At 45.0% G+C, this 18964-nt stretch overlaps 1 protein-coding gene across 13 annotated transcripts in view; it reads left to right on the top strand.

The window, feature by feature from the left end:
* Positions 1-3626: 3626 nt before the first annotated feature.
* AIRIM (AFG2 interacting ribosome maturation factor) overlaps positions 3627-18964 on the top strand; it is a 70492-nt gene continuing 55154 nt past the window's right edge. For 5 of the 13 annotated variants that reach the window (XM_081334800.1, XM_081334803.1, XM_081334801.1 and 2 more), the window contains exons 1-7: positions 3627-4247; positions 4348-4479; positions 4560-5231; positions 6296-6444; positions 9681-9829; positions 15577-15804; positions 16010-16371. In XM_081334800.1, coding sequence (XP_081190926.1) covers positions 3973-4247; positions 4348-4479; positions 4560-4878 — 726 coding nt within the window. In that variant the 5' untranslated portion in view covers positions 3627-3972 and the 3' untranslated portion in view covers positions 4879-5231; positions 6296-6444; positions 9681-9829; positions 15577-15804; positions 16010-16371. Of the gene's footprint in view, positions 4248-4347; positions 4480-4559; positions 5716-6295; positions 6445-9680; positions 9830-9983; positions 10482-15576; positions 15805-16009; positions 16372-18964 lie in introns of those variants that run through there. The other 8 variants (XM_081334799.1, XM_081334798.1, XM_081334806.1 and 5 more) reach the window with 8 other exon arrangements.

Raw genomic sequence — 18964 nt, 5'->3', positions numbered from 1 at the left:
TACGTAGTTTAATTCATCTTAACTGGATGATGGGTTTTTACTGTGTCTTTATCCTCCAGAATTGTTGACTATAGATGGATGCAAGTGCACAGTATTCCATATGCTCTGAAAATAACATCTAAAATGAAAGTGAAGGCAGCCTTAAGTACAGTTTCATTAATGGCCATTCTTTGTCCCTCTTCTGGCCTTTTTTCCGCCAAGCTGCTGCCTGAAATGGAGCAGGTGTTGATTTTATTTTATTGACATAATAAGCTCACTTGACCATGGCTTTCCTAATACAGAATATAACAAACCAACAGACACCATTCTCTTGGAAGGAAAGTAGCCCAGACTAAGTATATGTTTGCAGTTTGGGCACTCCAATTAGCAAGGTCATATTAGTAAAAGACTTAGTGTAAAATAGAATTCAATATTATAAGCTGCCTAGAGTTACCCTGTGGTAAAATGGGCAGCAAATAAATTTGATAGACAGATCTGGCTGAAGAAGAGGAGTAGGCTGGGGAAACTTTCCAACTTAGCATTTCCTGCAGAGTCCAAACTGTCTTTTGGGGTGCAGAGGAAAATAGAGGATGCATCTTCCAGAAGAAGCAGTGATGCAGAGTCACTGCCTTCTACCAGGCATTGTTTTACCATGTCTTTGAGTCAGTCTTGAGTCATGCCAACTCTGAAGAAGCCCCTGCAGGTTTTTTGGTAACATTTTTTGAAGTGGGTTTGCTATTGCATCCTTCTTCCTAGGGCCAAGAACAGTGACTGACTCAAAGACACTCAGCAGACTTTGTGCCTAAAGTAGGGGTAGAACTCATGGTCTCTTGTTTGCCACCTTGGTGCCTTAATCATTACACAAAACTACCATAAAATTTATATTGTTTCTAAAGCTGAAAGTTGAGGACATATTTGAGTGCAGGGATAAGGAAAGGGCTCAGCTGGGGCAAAGCTTTGCCATTCACAACCACGTGGTTTCTCCATCAACATTATTAGTTTTATTTTGGGACTGCCTAATGCTCCCAGTTTTTCCCTTTGATGAGGTTTATCGGAGCCAAGTGCTCCTTACTCAATGCTCAGCTAGTTCAAGGTCTTGGCAGCTAAGTATGTCTAATGAGGCATGGATTTTGGTTGCTAAGTGATGCAGTCAAGTGAATCATCATGTGACCAGACCCTTTTAAGCGAACCCAGATTCTCCACTTGACTTTGCTTGTCAGAAGTTGACTGGGAAGGTTCTACATTGCAATCACATGACTGCAAGATGCTCCAAATTGTTATAAAAGTGATCATATGCACAGTGGGAGTGCAACAAACTTCAAAGACGGGTGATAAGTCGCTTTTTCCAAGGCCATTGTAACTTTGTTGTTCAATGGTCAGGTCAAAATTTGAAGAGTACACTACAGGAGTAACGGGGGACTATTAGCTACCTTGACATCAATTGGGAAACAAACTGCACCAATGGAAGATCAGGTAGGTTCCTGATGAACCTAGCAGACAACTTTGTCTCCCACAGGTAGAGAAGGGAACCTAGAAGGCCAGCTGTACTGGACTTAATTCTCACTAACGGAAATGAAATTATGGGGGGGGGGAGTTACAAGAACTTTGGGGGAGAGTAATCGTGATATTGAATTCAACATAATGCAGGCACAAGCAATAGAATAAAATCAAGCTAATGACTTAGAGGTTCATAGGCTGATTTCAACAAACTTGGAGCTTGGGAGGGTTTCAATGGATGGAAATTGTTAAGGGGAAAACAACTCAAGAAACCTGAGAAATGAGATTACCAACATAGTTGCATAAAGAACTTTCTGACAAACTGAAACACAAGGATAAAAGTGGAAAGAGGGAAACATAACTAGAGCAGAATACTAGCATATAGCCAGAATCTGCAAAGATAAAGTCAGGAAAACTAAGACAACAAATGTAAAAAATAATTTAAAAAGTTTATTTCAACGTGTAGAAACAAAAAAAAAATGATCAATCCACTAATGAGAGAAGATGGCAAGGAAGTGACAGGGAACAGGGAGATAGCAGAACTGCTTAATTAATTGTTTGCATGTGTTTTTACCCAAAAGGAAAAAATAGTCCAACCTACTAAAAGCAGTACCGTAAAAGATAGATTAGGAATTCAAGTCAAAAATAGATTTTTTAAAAAGATAGACAATATCTATTCACTCTAGATGAGTTCAAAAAGTCAATGCTTTAGAACAGCAGTCCCCAACTTTTGGGTATTGGGGACCGGTTTGACAGACAGAGCTTTTTCTGTGGACCAGAGAAGGCATGGTTTTGCGTGCTGCCTGCATCCTGTGGATGGGGCTTCGCTTGTTTGCACAGCCCGGTTTCTGGAATGCCAGTCCTTCAAAGACGATGGGGTCAAACTATTTTCCAAAGCACCAAAAGGCAAGACAAACAATAGACTGAAACGAACCAAGGAGAGAAGCGACCTACAACTAAGGAGAAAATTCCCAAAGGACAGAGCAATCAACCAATGGGACAGCTTGCCTTCAGAAGTTGTGGGTGCTCCATCACTGGAGGCTTTGGAAAAGAGAGTGGACAACCATTTGTGGGAAATGGTTGTCCACCATTCCTGCTTGAGGAGGTTAGACTAGAGGACCTCCAAGCACCTGTACAATTCTACGTTCTATGATGTAAGGAGCTTGGAGGTCTTCTAGTCTAGTAATGCTAAATGTTTTCCACTGTCGACTTTTTGACTGGAAAAGCAGGCTTCTGTTAATTCTATTTATAGCTGTATTCTATTTGCTCGCTCCTCACTGAAGCTTTTGAAACTTGAGGATTGTAGTTCTGATACAGAAAACCTGTTTCTATGTTCGTAAAGGATAGGAAAGAGCTGTTGGTCAATCCAGCCTCTGCGAGGGGGGGGACTGGTGTGCCCGAGGAGACCCTCGGCGGAGAGAGCTGCCTGATGGGAAGTCAGCCATGAGCAGCCCCAGCTTCATTTTCTAAACTGTAAAAAAAGGGAAGCAAATTTCAGAAGCGTCCAGGGACAGAATTTGAATTTTATTGAATTTATATACCGCCCTTTCCCCTAGGACTCAAGGCGGTTTACAGGGTACTTAAAACAACAATACAAAAATTAAAAACAATTAAAAAGATTAAATTAAATCCCTGAAGAAATAAAAAACCCCAGAAGAGCTTGTAGGCTAAAGTAAAGAGTTAATTTCCGTGGCAATGAGGATGCGATTTCAGCCACAGAACAAGTCGACTCCACGAATTCAAGGTAAGGTAAAGGTTCCCCCGCACTTGCGTGCTAGTCGTTTCCGACTCTAGGGGCCGGTGCTCATCTCCGTTTCAAAGCCAAAGAGCCAGCGCTTGTCCGAGGACGTCTCCGTGGTCATGTGGCCGGCATGACTAGATATCAAAGGCGCACGGAACGCTGTTACCTTCCCACTGTAGCGGTCCCTATTTTTCTACTTGCATTTTTTATGTGCTTTCGAACTGCTAGGTTGGCAGAAGCTGGGACGAGTAACAGGCGCTCACTCTGTTACGGCACTTGGGATTTGACCCGCCAAACTGCTGACCTTCTGATTGACAAGCTCAGCATCCTAACCCACTGAGCCACCGCGTCCCTTACGAATTCAAAGGCCACATCTATTTCCTAAAAGCTTTTACCGCTGATAAATCTTACGAGCGCTCTGCTTTCAGGGGTTCCCCACTTTCTTTTATTGGAAAGGAGCAGCATCAAACACTTTGCACGGGCGCGGGGGTTCACGAGCACGACGGAGGCATCATCGCCAGCGTCCCGCTCGAGGAGGGTCTCGGCTCGCGCCCCTGGGGGGGGGGCTCCCCCGCAGGGAGGACGAGCGAGAGGGGCACGCGCCGGACGGGACCACGGGCGCTCGACCGGAAGCGGCGCGGGGGAAAGAAGCGCTTGCGCCTGCAGCCTGGCAACACGCGGCCCGCCCATCTGTGAGCGGCAGGGCACCCGCCAATCGCGGCGCGGCGGGGCGGGGCGGGGCGCTGCCGAAGAAGATGGCGGCGGCGGCGGCGGCGGAGCAGCTGCGGGAGGGCCTCCGCTCGGGCACGCGCGTCCTCCGCGAGCAGCACCGGGTCTGGCTGGAGACGCTGGCCGCCTGCCTGCCACTGCTGCGGGCCCTGGGCAACCTGGCCCGGCAGGCGGAGGCGGCGCAGAGGGCGTCCCTCGGGGAGACGCCGCTGCGGGCCTTCGCGCGCCTGCCGGAGCGGCTGCGGCTGAAGCAGCGGGCGGCCATGGAGGCCCTGCTGGCGGAGCTGCGCCGGGAGAAGCTGTAAGGGCCGCCCCGCCCCTCCCTCCCTCTGCTGGGCCGCCGGGCCGGGCCGAGACGAGCCGCCGCCTCCTCTCCCTCCTCTCTGCCCTTCTCTTCGCAGGCCGGCGCTGCGGGAGGCTCGGGACGCCGTCGGTGCGCGCGTGGCGCCGCTGCTGGCGCTCGAGGGGCCCGGCCTGGCCTGGGCCGACCTGCTGGCCGGGCTGCTGGACGCCGATGCGCTCTTCCACGCCGTGTATCCTTCGCCTGGGCGCGCCTGGGAGCGGGGAGGCTGCGGGCCTGCCCGGAGAGCCCTCCTTAACTGGCCCGGCCCAGCTACCTGGAGGCGCGGCTGCTGCTGCTCTCGCTGAGCTACCGGGACCTGGCGGCGGTGCAAGCGGCCCCCCGCGCCTGGGAGCGGATAATGCAGCACGCGCAGCGGGGAGAGCGCGTGGCAGGTAACCGCCGGGAGGAGCCCTTCTCCCTTCGGCCCCCTGCGCGCCCTCACACCGGACTCTCCTCCTCGGGTGCTGCTTGTGGCCCCGGCGAGGGTTGCCCGGTGTCCCGACCCGGGCTGGCTGGTCCCGCCCTGGCCTTGTTTGGTAAAGTGCGGGCTGCCCGGCACGGTTCCTTTGGAGGGAGAAGGGCTTGGTGACCCACGGAGGTCCTGGCTCACCTCGGACGTAGCCCGACCTGCCCAGCCAGGCTCTGGGGAGAAAGAGGAGGAAGGAATCTGCTGCCTGGAGCTCCTGAAGGGAACGCAAGATGGGAAACAAAGGAACTGTGCAGATGCTTTACCCAAACCATTTTTCTTCTCTTGCCCAGAGACGTTGCTGAAAGCCACCTTCTTCCTGGAGGACACGTGAGAGCACAAAGTGGCTTGTTTGCTCACCCCCAGCGAGGCTTCTCCAGGAAGTGGGGTGAGAGCCCCACTTGCAGGAATGTGCGTGACTGTTGCAGTTCGGACTAACTTCCAGCCTGGAGCACAGTTCTTAATGGCACCTCAGTGTAAATAAAAGTGATTTGCTCCCCTTAAGGTTGTCCACTTTCTCCTTTACAGCAGCAAGTGGGGCAAGGCAGGGCCTTGCTTATATGGCCTGTTTCTGCAGAAGAAGATTAGAACTAGAGATGGGTGCCCAGAGACGGGTTGGGTTTTCTTCCAGGAATTTTGTGGCTGGGAGGAGTTGGTTGTTGGTGGCTCATTCCTCCGTTTGCTGTTCAGGGCTGCTTTTGTAGGTGAGAAGAAATAGTTACCCTTTCCTATGGCTTGCAAAGATGCAGCTGGACACGTGGGCTTAGTAACGTTTACAGGGACGCTTCAGGCAAAATTTCTCATTCTCATTTGAACAGCATTTTAAGGCTAACCATAAAAATAGAGTAGCATTTTCACTTCACTGCAGTTGGTTGGGCCCTTTCTTCAAACGCTTTCTTCAGTGTTACTATACAGGCAACGCAGTGCCCTGTAGGACAAGTGGTCCCTAATCTTTCCGGCTCTGCGGACTGGCGGCAAGTGGTGTGTGTGAGAGGCCATGCTTTCACCTGCGATGCTTGTGCAAATACAGCTTTGCATGCTTGCCTGCCATTTGTGTTGTCGGGTTTCCACAGGGCCGCGGACTGGAGGTTGGGCACCCCTGCTATAGGACTTGCAGCTTTCCTTACTTCTCAAATTGGAGATGTGCTGTTTTTGTGCCTTGAAGCAATTGATCCACTTTAAGGGCACTCTTAGACTTTGTCATGAGGAAGAGACACAAACTTGGGGAAACTCTGAAGGGGAGGTGTCTCTTTCCTTATTTACCTATTTAAAAAAAAAAGACTCCACGCCTGGCAACATTAGCAGAGAAACTGGCTTCTAACATAATTTGATCATAATTTTCTTTATGCACTTCCTTTATTTATGAAAATTGGTTTAAGTAGCTGCCTGAAACTAAAAGTGGTATTAGCTTGAGGTGGTATGTGGCGGCTACCCAAAACTGACCTACAGACTGCTGCTTGAAGCACTTAGAAAAGTTCAGTGTGCCTGGTGTATCAGTGGCTGAATTAAGAAGCTTGAGTCTCGTTTCTTCTGTGGGCAGGTTCCTGTCTGTGCTCTCCTTGGCTCCGGCTGCCTTTTCATAGAATTGTGGACTCGGAAGGACCATCAGCTCTACCCCTCTGCTAACGAATCCAGTTAGAGCATCCCAGACCATTTGCTTCCCCAGCAGTGCATCCAGTGCAGTCGGAGGTTGGTTGCAATATTAAGTGTTTTTACCCTGAGGAGGATTTCCCCCCCTCACTTTCATGGTTGTTCCTTAAGGCATGATAGAGAAATTATCTAGACTTGCTTCAGAGTAACTTCCTTCTAGGTATGTGAAGAATGCTATTGCATTTCTCCTCAGGTTTCTCTAGGCCAGGGCTTTTCAACTGGTAGTACGCTGGTGGTACTTCGGCACCTGGCAGTTGGTACGCGACTTAAGACAATTGTATGTGTGTGTGGGGGGGAATGAGCTGAAACGGCAACAGCGCCACACAGACCTGGGGGAGAGTCAGCTGGAGCTGCAGTGTTGCCGGAACTCTGCTGTGGGACCAGAATCGGCACACGCGGCTCCAGTCGATTGGTAATTCCGGCAGCCTCTCTTATCACCTGGAGCAGCAGACAGGCCTTGAGGTGAGAGAGTCAGCTGGAGCTTGCAGGTCTGCCGGAGCTTGCCAGAGGTCTCAGGATCAGAGCGCGCAGCTCCAGCTGGTCAGCACTGTGTACAGTGGCCAGCCAGAGAGAGGGTGACTGCATGGGGGAATGAAATTGGGGTAGGCCCAACGCTGGAGCGCTCTCTCAGTCCCAGAGAGTGGCCCACCTGGAAAAGAAAAGAGGAGGAAGGGGAGGAGAGGATATAAAAAACAGGTTGTTGGCGGGAGAGGGGGGGGAAATGAAAGGGAAAGAGAAGGGGATGGAGAAAGAGGGAATAGATTGGTTGTGTTTCATATTAATAAATATGGATAAATTCATCATACATTCATCAGGTTTAGGGTTAGAGCCAAGGTGCAAAGCTGCCCGGAAGTGGGGGGGAAAGCTATCGTAGCATTACTGCCATTTCGTTCCACATACTTAATGCGAGAAGGCGTTTTCTTCATTGATGTCTATAGCCTTGGTGGAGCAGTGGGCTAATGCCTCCTTAAGTAACACCAGCTGCCTGCAATTAGTGCAGGTTCGCATCCCACCAGGCTCAAGGTTGACTCAGCCTTCCATCCTTCCAAGGTAGGTAAAATGAGGACCCAGATTGTTGGGGGCAATTAAGCTGACTTTGTAATAATGCCGCTTGTGGGTGTGTGAAAGCCCTAATAAGCAGGCATATACATAGAATGAAGGCTACTGCTAAGCTTGTAAGCCGCCCTGAGTCTTCGGAGAAGGGCGGGATATAAATGGAATTTAAAAAATAAAAATAAAATAAAAACTAAGGAAAGGAGTTGTCTTCAACTGGAATCTGAAAGTACTCTCCAGCCACGAGTGCAAAGATTAATGTCAGAGAAACAGTTACAAGTTTCCCATTAAAAAGTGTAAGTGGATGTACGTTATCACTTTTTTCCTTTTTTTTGTCATGAAGTTTTTGGCACCTTGCTAAGCAACTGGTGGTGCTCGAATATTGTTAGGTCCTAAGAGTGAACCTCTGAAAAGGTTGAAAAGCCCTGCTCTAGGCTAAACATCTTAAAAGTTTTAGTTTCTAGTGCTTGATCATCTTGGTTGCCATTCTCTGAGTCTCTTCCAATTTCTCTGTATCCCTCAGAGTGGCTGAACTGGACTAGTGTCAAAGAGGGTGGAATGCTTTGGAAATTCTTCTTCAGTTGATGTAGCCTAATGCTGTTTTGGTCTTGGTGGCCATTTTGTACCACTGGTTGATGCTCAATAAACTACTGAGTAACTAGCTGTTCTGAACTCTTTGTCACAAGTGTAGTTAGTTATGAAGCCAGATTTGATTTAATGAATTTGATGAAAAAATTTGCATCTGCTGTGCTAAATTTCATTCTGTTATTTTCAGCCTATATATCTAACCTATTAGAATCAGTTAGGATTTTACTTTTGTTTTTTAGGGTATTAGTTACCCTTAATTCAATCCGTAGCTCGATTCTCTGCTGCAGCAGCCTTCCAGAAAGGCTTCTGACTGCGAAATGCAGTTGTGTCTAAATCTTGGCGATTCTATAAGCCAGTCTCTCCCCATCTTCTGATCTTGCACTGCTTCTTTGAGTTTTTCTAATACTCTGGCTAGTATCACCTTTCCAGCTATGAGGGGGGGGGGGAAATCTGAGTGTGTACCTTCACTTGTAACACTAGGAATACAGGTAACCCTCAACTTAAAAGCATAGTTGGGATCAGAATTTCCCTTGGTAAACAAGACAGTTGTTAAGTAAACCAATTTTCTGATCTTTTTTGCTGTGGTTATTAAGTGACTCATGTGGTTGTTAAGTGAACTTCACAGTTATTAAGTCAATCCCGCTTTCCCCATTGACTTTATTTGTCGGAAGGTAGCTAAGAAAGTTGCAAATGGTGATCATGTGACCACAGGATATTGCAACTGTCATATATAAGGCATGCTGTGAATGCCTAAATTTTGATTAGGAGTCTGTGGCGTTGCTGCGATGGTAGTAAGTGCAAAGACCAGTCAGAAGTCACTTTTTTCAGTGCCATTGTAACCCCGAATGATTGCTAAATAAATGGTTGCAACTCGAGTACTACCTGTACTGAAAAATAAATCACCTTTCCCCAGGATTGTGTATCAGGTGTGGGGGGTAGCTGCAGGACGTATTAGAAGTTGCACTTGCTTTAAGATGTTCCTAGCAGGTGCTCTGTACAAGCTGTTTTATTTTCCAGGCATATTTGAATCGGCATCTATACAGTCCTATGTTTTTTTGTATGCATGTTACAAAACCAAATACCTTGGTGTGAGTTTAAATATGCTAATAAATATTCCCAAGGATTTATTCTTTCTGTACGAAGGTTCATGTTGTCGGGTTTCCACAGGGCCGCGGACTGGAGGTTGGGCACCCCTGCTATAGGACTTGCAGCTTTCCTTACTTCTCAAATTGGAGATGTGCTGTTTTTGTGCCTTGAAGCAATTGATCCACTTTAAGGGCACTCTTAGACTTTGTCATGAGGAAGAGACACAAACTTGGGGAAACTCTGAAGGGGAGGTGTCTCTTTCCTTATTTACCTATTTAAAAAAAAAAGACTCCACGCCTGGCAACATTAGCAGAGAAACTGGCTTCTAACATAATTTGATCATAATTTTCTTTATGCACTTCCTTTATTTATGAAAATTGGTTTAAGTAGCTGCCTGAAACTAAAAGTGGTATTAGCTTGAGGTGGTATGTGGCGGCTACCCAAAACTGACCTACAGACTGCTGCTTGAAGCACATAGAAAAGTTCAGTGTGCCTGGTGTATCAGTGGCTGAATTAAGAAGCTTGAGTCTCGTTTCTTCTGTGGGCAGGTTCCTGTCTGTGCTCTCCTTGGCTCCGGCTGCCTTTTCATAGAATTGTGGACTCGGAAGGACCATCAGCTCTACCCCTCTGCTAACGAATCCAGTTAGAGCATCCCAGACCATTTGCTTCCCCAGCAGTGCATCCAGTGCAGTCGGAGGTTGGTTGCAATATTAAGTGTTTTTACCCTGAGGAGGATTTCCCCCCCTCACTTTCATGGTTGTTCCTTAAGGCATGATAGAGAAATTATCTAGACTTGCTTCAGAGTAACTTCCTTCTAGGTATGTGAAGAATGCTATTGCATTTCTCCTCAGGTTTCTCTAGGCCAGGGCTTTTCAACTGGTAGTACGCTGGTGGTACTTCGGCACCTGGCAGTTGGTACGCGACTTAAGACAATTGTATGTGTGTGGGGGGGGGAATGAGCTGAAACGGCAACAGCGCCACACAGACCTGGGGGAGAGTCAGCTGGAGCTGCAGTGTTGCCGGAACTCTGCTGTGGGACCAGAATCGGCACACGCGGCTCCAGTCGATTGGTAATTCCGGCAGCCTCTCTTATCACCTGGAGCAGCAGACAGGCCTTGAGGTGAGAGAGTCAGCTGGAGCTTGCAGGTCTGCCGGAGCTTGCCAGAGGTCTCAGGATCAGAGCGCGCAGCTCCAGCTGGTCAGCACTGTGTACAGTGGCCAGCCAGAGAGAGGGTGACTGCATGGGGGAATGAAATTGGGGTAGGCCCAACGCTGGAGCGCTCTCTCAGTCCCAGAGAGTGGCCCACCTGGAAAAGAAAAGAGGAGGAAGGGGAGGAGAGGATATAAAAAACAGGTTGTTGGCGGGAGAGGGGGGGGAAATGAAAGGGAAAGAGAAGGGGATGGAGAAAGAGGGAATAGATTGGTTGTGTTTCATATTAATAAATATGGATAAATTCATCATACATTCATCAGGTTTAGGGTTAGAGCCAAGGTGCAAAGCTGCCCGGAAGTGGGGGGGAAAGCTATCGTAGCATTACTGCCATTTCGTTCCACATACTTAATGCGAGAAGGCGTTTTCTTCATTGATGTCTATAGCCTTGGTGGAGCAGTGGGCTAATGCCTCCTTAAGTAACACCAGCTGCCTGCAATTAGTGCAGGTTCGCATCCCACCAGGCTCAAGGTTGACTCAGCCTTCCATCCTTCCAAGGTAGGTAAAATGAGGACCCAGATTGTTGGGGGCAATTAAGCTGACTTTGTAATAATGCCGCTTGTGGGTGTGTGAAAGCCCTAATAAGCAGGCATATACATAGAATGAAGGCTACTGCTAAGCTTGTAAGCCGCCCTGAGTCTTCGGAGAAGGGCGGGATATAAATGGAATTTAAAAAATAAAAATAAAATAAAAACTAAGGAAAGGAGTTGTCTTCAACTGGAATCTGAAAGTACTCTCCAGCCACGAGTGCAAAGATTAATGTCAGAGAAACAGTTACAAGTTTCCCATTAAAAAGTGTAAGTGGATGTACGTTATCACTTTTTTCCTTTTTTTTGTCATGAAGTTTTTGGCACCTTGCTAAGCAACTGGTGGTGCTCGAATATTGTTAGGTCCTAAGAGTGAACCTCTGAAAAGGTTGAAAAGCCCTGCTCTAGGCTAAACATCTTAAAAGTTTTAGTTTCTAGTGCTTGATCATCTTGGTTGCCATTCTCTGAGTCTCTTCCAATTTCTCTGTATCCCTCAGAGTGGCTGAACTGGACTAGTGTCAAAGAGGGTGGAATGCTTTGGAAATTCTTCTTCAGTTGATGTAGCCTAATGCTGTTTTGGTCTTGGTGGCCATTTTGTACCACTGGTTGATGCTCAATAAACTACTGAGTAACTAGCTGTTCTGAACTCTTTGTCACAAGTGTAGTTAGTTATGAAGCCAGATTTGATTTAATGAATTTGATGAAAAAATTTGCATCTGCTGTGCTAAATTTCATTCTGTTATTTTCAGCCTATATATCTAACCTATTAGAATCAGTTAGGATTTTACTTTTGTTTTTTAGGGTATTAGTTACCCTTAATTCAATCCGTAGCTCGATTCTCTGCTGCAGCAGCCTTCCAGAAAGGCTTCTGACTGCGAAATGCAGTTGTGTCTAAATCTTGGCGATTCTATAAGCCAGTCTCTCCCCATCTTCTGATCTTGCACTGCTTCTTTGAGTTTTTCTAATACTCTGGCTAGTATCACCTTTCCAGCTATGAGGGGGGGGGGGGAAATCTGAGTGTGTACCTTCACTTGTAACACTAGGAATACAGGTAACCCTCAACTTAAAAGCATAGTTGGGATCAGAATTTCCCTTGGTAAACAAGACAGTTGTTAAGTAAACCAATTTTCTGATCTTTTTTGCTGTGGTTATTAAGTGACTCATGTGGTTGTTAAGTGAACTTCACAGTTATTAAGTCAATCCCGCTTTCCCCATTGACTTTATTTGTCGGAAGGTAGCTAAGAAAGTTGCAAATGGTGATCATGTGACCACAGGATATTGCAACTGTCATATATAAGGCATGCTGTGAATGCCTAAATTTTGATTAGGAGTCTGTGGCGTTGCTGCGATGGTAGTAAGTGCAAAGACCAGTCAGAAGTCACTTTTTTCAGTGCCATTGTAACCCCGAATGATTGCTAAATAAATGGTTGCAACTCGAGTACTACCTGTACTGAAAAATAAATCACCTTTCCCCAGGATTGTGTATCAGGTGTGGGGGGTAGCTGCAGGACGTATTAGAAGTTGCACTTGCTTTAAGATGTTCCTAGCAGGTGCTCTGTACAAGCTGTTTTATTTTCCAGGCATATTTGAATCGGCATCTATACAGTCCTATGTTTTTTTGTATGCATGTTACAAAACCAAATACCTTGGTGTGAGTTTAAATATGCTAATAAATATTCCCAAGGATTTATTCTTTCTGTACGAAGGTTCATGTTCTGATAATTCTTATTATATCCTAGTCTAGGGATAGGCAACCTTGGCTCTTTTATGACTTGTGGACTCCAATACCCAGAATTCCTAAACCAGCCATTCTGATTCAGGAATTCTGGGAGTTGAAGTCTACAAGTCATAAAAGAGTCAAGGTTGCCTACCACTGTCCTAGTGGGTCAACTATATGATAAAATTTGGTGTTAGAGAATTCAAACCACCCAGTAAGTCTTCACATATAATCCTTTTGTTTTATATGCAAGGGATATAACTCAAGGTTTAGATATAGACAGGTATTTACAAGAAGTGAATATCCCTATACTTACACAAGAGCAGAGGGAAGGGATGAACCAACTGATAACTGCTGAAGAAATTATTTTAGCAATTAAACAAAAGTGGGTAAAACACCTGGAACAGACGGCTTGACAGCCACTTATTATAAAAATTTACAATGAGAGTTGGTGGAACCTTTAAAAGAATTATTTAGGACAATTCAATCTGGAGGGGAAGTGCCTCCATCATGGAGAACAGCATTTATATCATTGATTCCAAAGAAGATCAAGATCTTACCCAACCAAAAAATTATAGACCTATATCGCTCTTAAATACGGATTATAAGATATTTGCAAAGATCTTAGCAAATAGATTAATGAAGGTTATGCAGCAAATGATTTATAGTGATCAAATAGGATTTATAAGTGGTAGACAAATGAAGAGTAATGTGAGACATATTGTAAGCCTATTAGAATATTTGGAAAGAAATAATCAAGTCCCTGCAGCGCTTATTTTTTTAGATGCTGAAAAGGCGTTTGATCAATTGAATTGGCAATTTTTATTTAAAGTTTTAGAGAAGATGGAGTTTGGTGATAAGTTTTTACAACCTATCAGGGCAATATATCAGAAACAAACAGCTCAAATAATAATTAATGGTAGTTTAACAGAAGCTTGCAAAATTGAAAAGGGTACAAGACAGGGATGTCCGTTGTCACCATTGCTGTTTGTTTTAACGTTGGAAATATTATTGATTAAGATACGTGACTCAAATAACATAAAGGGAATTAAAGATCAAGATTATAGATTGAGAGCGTTTGCAGATGACCTGGTTATTACATTGGGTCAACCGACCCAGTCGGTTATAGATTTAATGGAAGTAATCTCGCAATATGGGCAAGTTTCTGGATTTAAGGCTAATAGGCAAAAAACTAAAATTTTGTCTAAAAATATGACTATGGAACAAAAGGTAGTCTTAGAAAAATTAACAGGATTTGAAACAGCTAAAAAGATTAAATATTTGGGGGTATATCTTTCAGACTCAAATGTGAAATTATATAAAAATATGAATTGTTATGGTTAAAAATACAAAAAGAATTAGATAGTTGGAGGAAACTACAATTGTCTTTATTGGGAAGAATTGCAGCAGTTAAAATGAATGTTTTACCAAAATTTTTATTTTTGTTTCAAATGATACCTATACTTAAAAAAGATTCAAATTTGGAAGAATGGCAGAAAGGCATTAATAAATTTATTTGGGCAGGGAAAAGACAGAGTAAAACTCAAGATAATGCAAGATATACGTGAAAGAGGTGGTCTTAAACTGCCCAACTTTAAATTATATTATGATGCTGTGGCTCTATCATCAATTAGTAATTGGTTTAATTTAACAGAAGGAAGATTATTGAATATCGAGGGACATGATTTATTATATGGTTGGCATGCATATTTATTGTATGATTAAAAAGGTGGATAATATCTTTAAGATACATATATTAAGGTATGCCCTGTTGCGAGTTTGGAGAAAATATTGATACAAGTTAAATTATAAAATACCAATTTGGGCAATACCTAAGCATGCAATAGAAAATATAAGTCTGGGGTTTAAACATGATGTGACTACATATAAAGTTATTCTTAGATTGGAGAGGAATGTATGGCAATTAAAGCCATTTAATATCTTAAAAGAAGGGAAAATAGTACAAACTTGGTTTCAGTATGGTCAGATACAAGCTAGATGGAAAGAAGATCAGAAAATTGGCATTACGACAACAGATGAAAATTTGGTAAAACAAATTAGAGATCAAAGTCAAGCACATATAAGGAGGATATATAATGCATTGATAGAAATAGATTCAGAAACGGAACTTGTCAAAGATTGTATGATAAAATGGGCTCAGAATATTCAAGAGCCAATAACGATGGATGTTTGGGAGAAAATTTGGGTCAGAAATGTAAAATTTACTGAGGCTCAAAATTTAAGAGATAATTTTTATAAAATGTTTTATAGATGGCACTTAGATCCTAAAAAATTAGCATGTATGTATCCAAATTATCAGCCTAAATGTTGGAGGTGTGGTTGTGAGGATGCAACCTATTACCACATGTGGTATACTTGTAAAAAAGTTAAAGCTTTTTGGATTAAAATTTGGTGGAACATGCAGAAGATATTTAAGAAAAAGATAAGGTTTACCCCACAGTTATTCCTACTGGGTATTATTACTGATTGTACTGTTATAGAAACTAAGTTGATGTTGAATTTAATAACGGCAGCAAGACTTTTGGTTTCGCAATATTGGAAGAAGGAGGAACTGCCTACTATAGAAGAGTAGACTTTAAAAGTTTCAAACTTGGCAGAAATGGCAAAAATTTCAGCATATCTGAAAGAACAATCGCAACAGAGATATATTTCAGAATGGAGAAGATGGATTGGTTATATTCAGAATAAATATGGGACTAAAAATTTCATCTAGCATATGAATGAATATTAGAATTATAAGATGTACTATTTATCTATGTATAATGGGAGTTAAAGTGCGATAGGATTTAAAGTGTATTCATAGTTGGTTAGCCTATTTTAGTTTAAGCTTGTTAGAGGCAATACCCTGCTTTCAGCTCTGGGAAGTCGGGGGGGGGGGAGAGGGTGGGGATGTGGGGGAGGAGGGATGGAGTATACTTAAAATGTACTGTAAAACTTTTCAATAAAAAAATCCTTTTGTTTCTTTGTAGAGACTTTTTTAAGTGAAAAACTTATCAAAGATGATGAGGGTCTGTGATACCACGCTGACCAGAATGCTGAAGAAGGAGCTTTACACACTACAACTCCCCACTTTTCAAGACATTCTTCGGAACCCAAAAATGGGAGCTGACACCTTGAGTTAAATTACCTTCACCCTTCAATTTGAAAAACTCAGCTTACATGGCCTGGGCACCTCCTTGTAGTAACCGCTGGAGCAGGTACATGAGGAATCTTTGTACTCCTTGTACTTGAGCTAAGATCCAGGCCATCCCCAGCCAGGCAACCAGTTTGTGGGAGGTAATCTGCTGGTTGCATTAACAAAAGAGAAAAAGAGTTTAGTCCTTTTGGATCCCAAGGCTCCAGAAGTACAGATGGGATTGCCAGTAGCATAGATGTTCCCTTTCACAGTTTTTCTTTTTCCAGCCAGTTTGTGTGGGCTCCAGTATTCATTGCAGTGGAGTCTCAGTATGCACAAGTTCCTTCGCCATCTGGGAGAACTCAATGTTGAAAGAGTAGCTCCCTACCTACCAAGCACCTGATGTTCCTAGAGGACAGTGAATTTCTCCGACAATACGCTGACATCTCTGGAAGCGGAGGATGCTAAGAAGGAGCTCTTTATACTACTGGTCCCCCACTTCCAAGGTCACTCATCAGAAGCAATCAAGAAGTGCCTCCAATTCATCAAATGGGTCCCTTCATCATCCAACTGTCCAGTGTCAAACCGTCCTCCACCACTGTTCCTGACTGCAGCACCATTGGCACCTGGACCCCTTGTGGCCTTTCAGGTAGAACGGGATGGACTGGTGGAACTTTCCTACTCTGGCTGGGCTGGTGATACTGGGTGCTGTCCTCAAGTAGTGCACACGGGGATCCTGTTGGTGAGGCTGCAAGTGTCAAGCTGGAACCTCCAGGGCACCCCAGGTTGTGCATGCAAGATGGGGTATGTCCAGGAGGAAAAGGGGGACCAGTCTTGTGGGGACCTGTCCTCAGTTGGGACTGCTGGAACTGCTTCCACAGCCAGAGGGGGACCAGTCTCCTGGGTGTAACGAGGCTTGAAGTCACCCCGGCTCACTGACTCGCCAAGGGTAACGCAAGACCACCCTTAGCTAGGAACGTCTACACTTACTCCCTTACTCACGCATACATCCCACCCACTTTTCTTGGATGTACAAATCAAACGAGTGACTCCCTCAGAGGGACAAAGTTGCGGTCTTCTCCCTCAACCAAACCAGCACGTTACTAGGCTGCTATATGCAGAAATTCTGACAGGGATATCTTTGGGGCTCATGATTGCTCTGAACACCCCTGTACATTGTTGCAAGGAGACTCTGAAACTAAAATAACGGCATTTGCAAAATCGTGCCAGAAAACCTACCTGTTACGGCCGCCACTTCAGATGCTGGCCATTTTGAGTCTTGGCCCAAGTTATTATAAGGGGGCATAACTTAGACCACCTTCCATTCTCACACCATTAGAACTTGGGTCTAAATTCAAAACATTTTTTCAAGTTTCGCACAGCATCTTTAGCGGTTCATTATGCATAGAGGCTGGAAAGGCGAGAGCGGAGACCAGAACTAGGCAAGCTGTACTCTCCTCTTCTGGGTGAAGTGGACATTTCTCCCTAATGGGCTGAGAGCCACTGATATTAGAAGACAGGTTTCAAAGTAACTGAAAACTCAGCCCCCTCCTCTCCCTCATTTGTCTATAATCTAGGAACAAGCAGACAAACTCAGACAAAGTCTTTATGACATAGACCCACAGAGGGATGCAGGAAATGTTGCTCAGCTGCCCACGATGGACAATCAGAGATACGTCTTAGCACCTGCCCTGTAATTCGCATCTAACTGTTCCCAACCAGGGAAGGGCCTTTTCCCTTATCCCAACATAACATGCTACTGTCAGCAGGCCTAGTTGGAAGCGGGCCCAGGAGGGACAGGTGTAGAAGATTTCATCACTGAAGCTGTCCTAGAAGCAAATCAGTTAGCAAGTCTTGCGGCCAGTCGACTACTCCGTAGACTAGACTTCAGAATTCTGGGATGTAGGGGGCTCCGGGTTCTCTGCTTTGCCTTAGAGGGAGGCTTTTCATTCTGGCTTTTCTGTCGGCTAAGGGGTCCTTGAACCTCTTCCTCAGGGTCCCCATGAACTGGTTGAAATTGCATAGCTCTGCTGCATCATGGTTGTGGGGGTCAACATCCACTGCCACTTCTTCCTCCAACTCAGTCACATTTTGCACCTTGGCCGCTTCATTCGGTACGTCAGCTCCATACTCCTTTATATAGGTCCACACGTGGGTTAGAAAGAATGCCAATTGCTTCGGGTTGCCATTAAATGTCACTCATAGGGAAACTAGCCTGTGTTCGCTCTTCCATGGAGGAGTGACTCATGCCAGTGGTGGCTGAGCTGGCTAGACTGTTGCTTACCGTGGCGCTGGTGCCAGTAGAGCTGTAGTGAGGGCTGCTGCTGGTGCAGCTCCAGTTGCACCATCATCCAGCTGTGCAGGTGCCAATTGGGCAGGTGATGGTGTCAGCCCCTGTTTAAGCTTTCCAAGTCCGGAGACTTAAAACGCATCCCTCAGGAAGTTGATCATGTATTTGAAGATGACATTGTGGGAATTTGGTTTGCCCCCTGTCGCATTAATTGTTGACATGCAGAGTTCGTGGTCAGCTGCCTCAGCTGCAGTAAATGTTGCCCCGAAGGGTTTCTCTTCCCACTTCTCCTTCCTTAGAATTCCCAGCAACCATCGGGTTTTTGGCTGGTCCTCAAGAGCCTCGGCTTCTTCCAGCTCAAGGTAGTCCCCACCGCTTTTAGGCCTTGAAGTGGCTTTCTCCCAAGCCTCTTATCTATTCTCGTGTATGGACTTTCTTGCCCAGTCCCCACAGTAGATATGTGTCTCCAGGTGGACCACTACTTTAGACCCAGCCTAATGTCAGACCTTCTTCCAGCTTTGACATTTAGGAAAGAAAGACCCTCAACTCTATTTTTAGTTAAGGTTAAATTTACTAAAACCAAGTGGTTACAGCATAAGCGTAGCTGGTGCTCAATATTCCCACACAAAGCCTGCCTTTCTCCTTATCCATGCCCTTCCCACTTGACTAGTCCACAAATATCCTATAGTATCAGTTTTAAGATTTGGCACCTATGGTGGAGTTTTCTATTCTGTTTTCACACCCTTATCATTGGATCTGCTGGTCAGTGCCCAATAGGCAACTAAACTAAATTGCATATCATGCAGTTCTTCAGTGACTTCAGATGGGATGTTAACTTCCAGGAGGGACGATAGGATTGCGGGTAGTTTCACAGGGTTGAGTGTTATTTATTGAGTTCATAGTGTCAAAGACTGTTGACCAGTACTCATTCATCCCTGTTGATACGGGAGTG

The sequence above is a fragment of the Vipera berus genome (assembly GCF_964194415.1).
Source record: "Vipera berus genome assembly, chromosome: 9".
Taxonomy (NCBI): Eukaryota; Metazoa; Chordata; class Lepidosauria; order Squamata; family Viperidae; genus Vipera; species Vipera berus.
The sequence above is the reverse complement of the archived record's forward strand: the minus strand, read 5'-3'. Positions and strand labels throughout refer to the sequence as shown.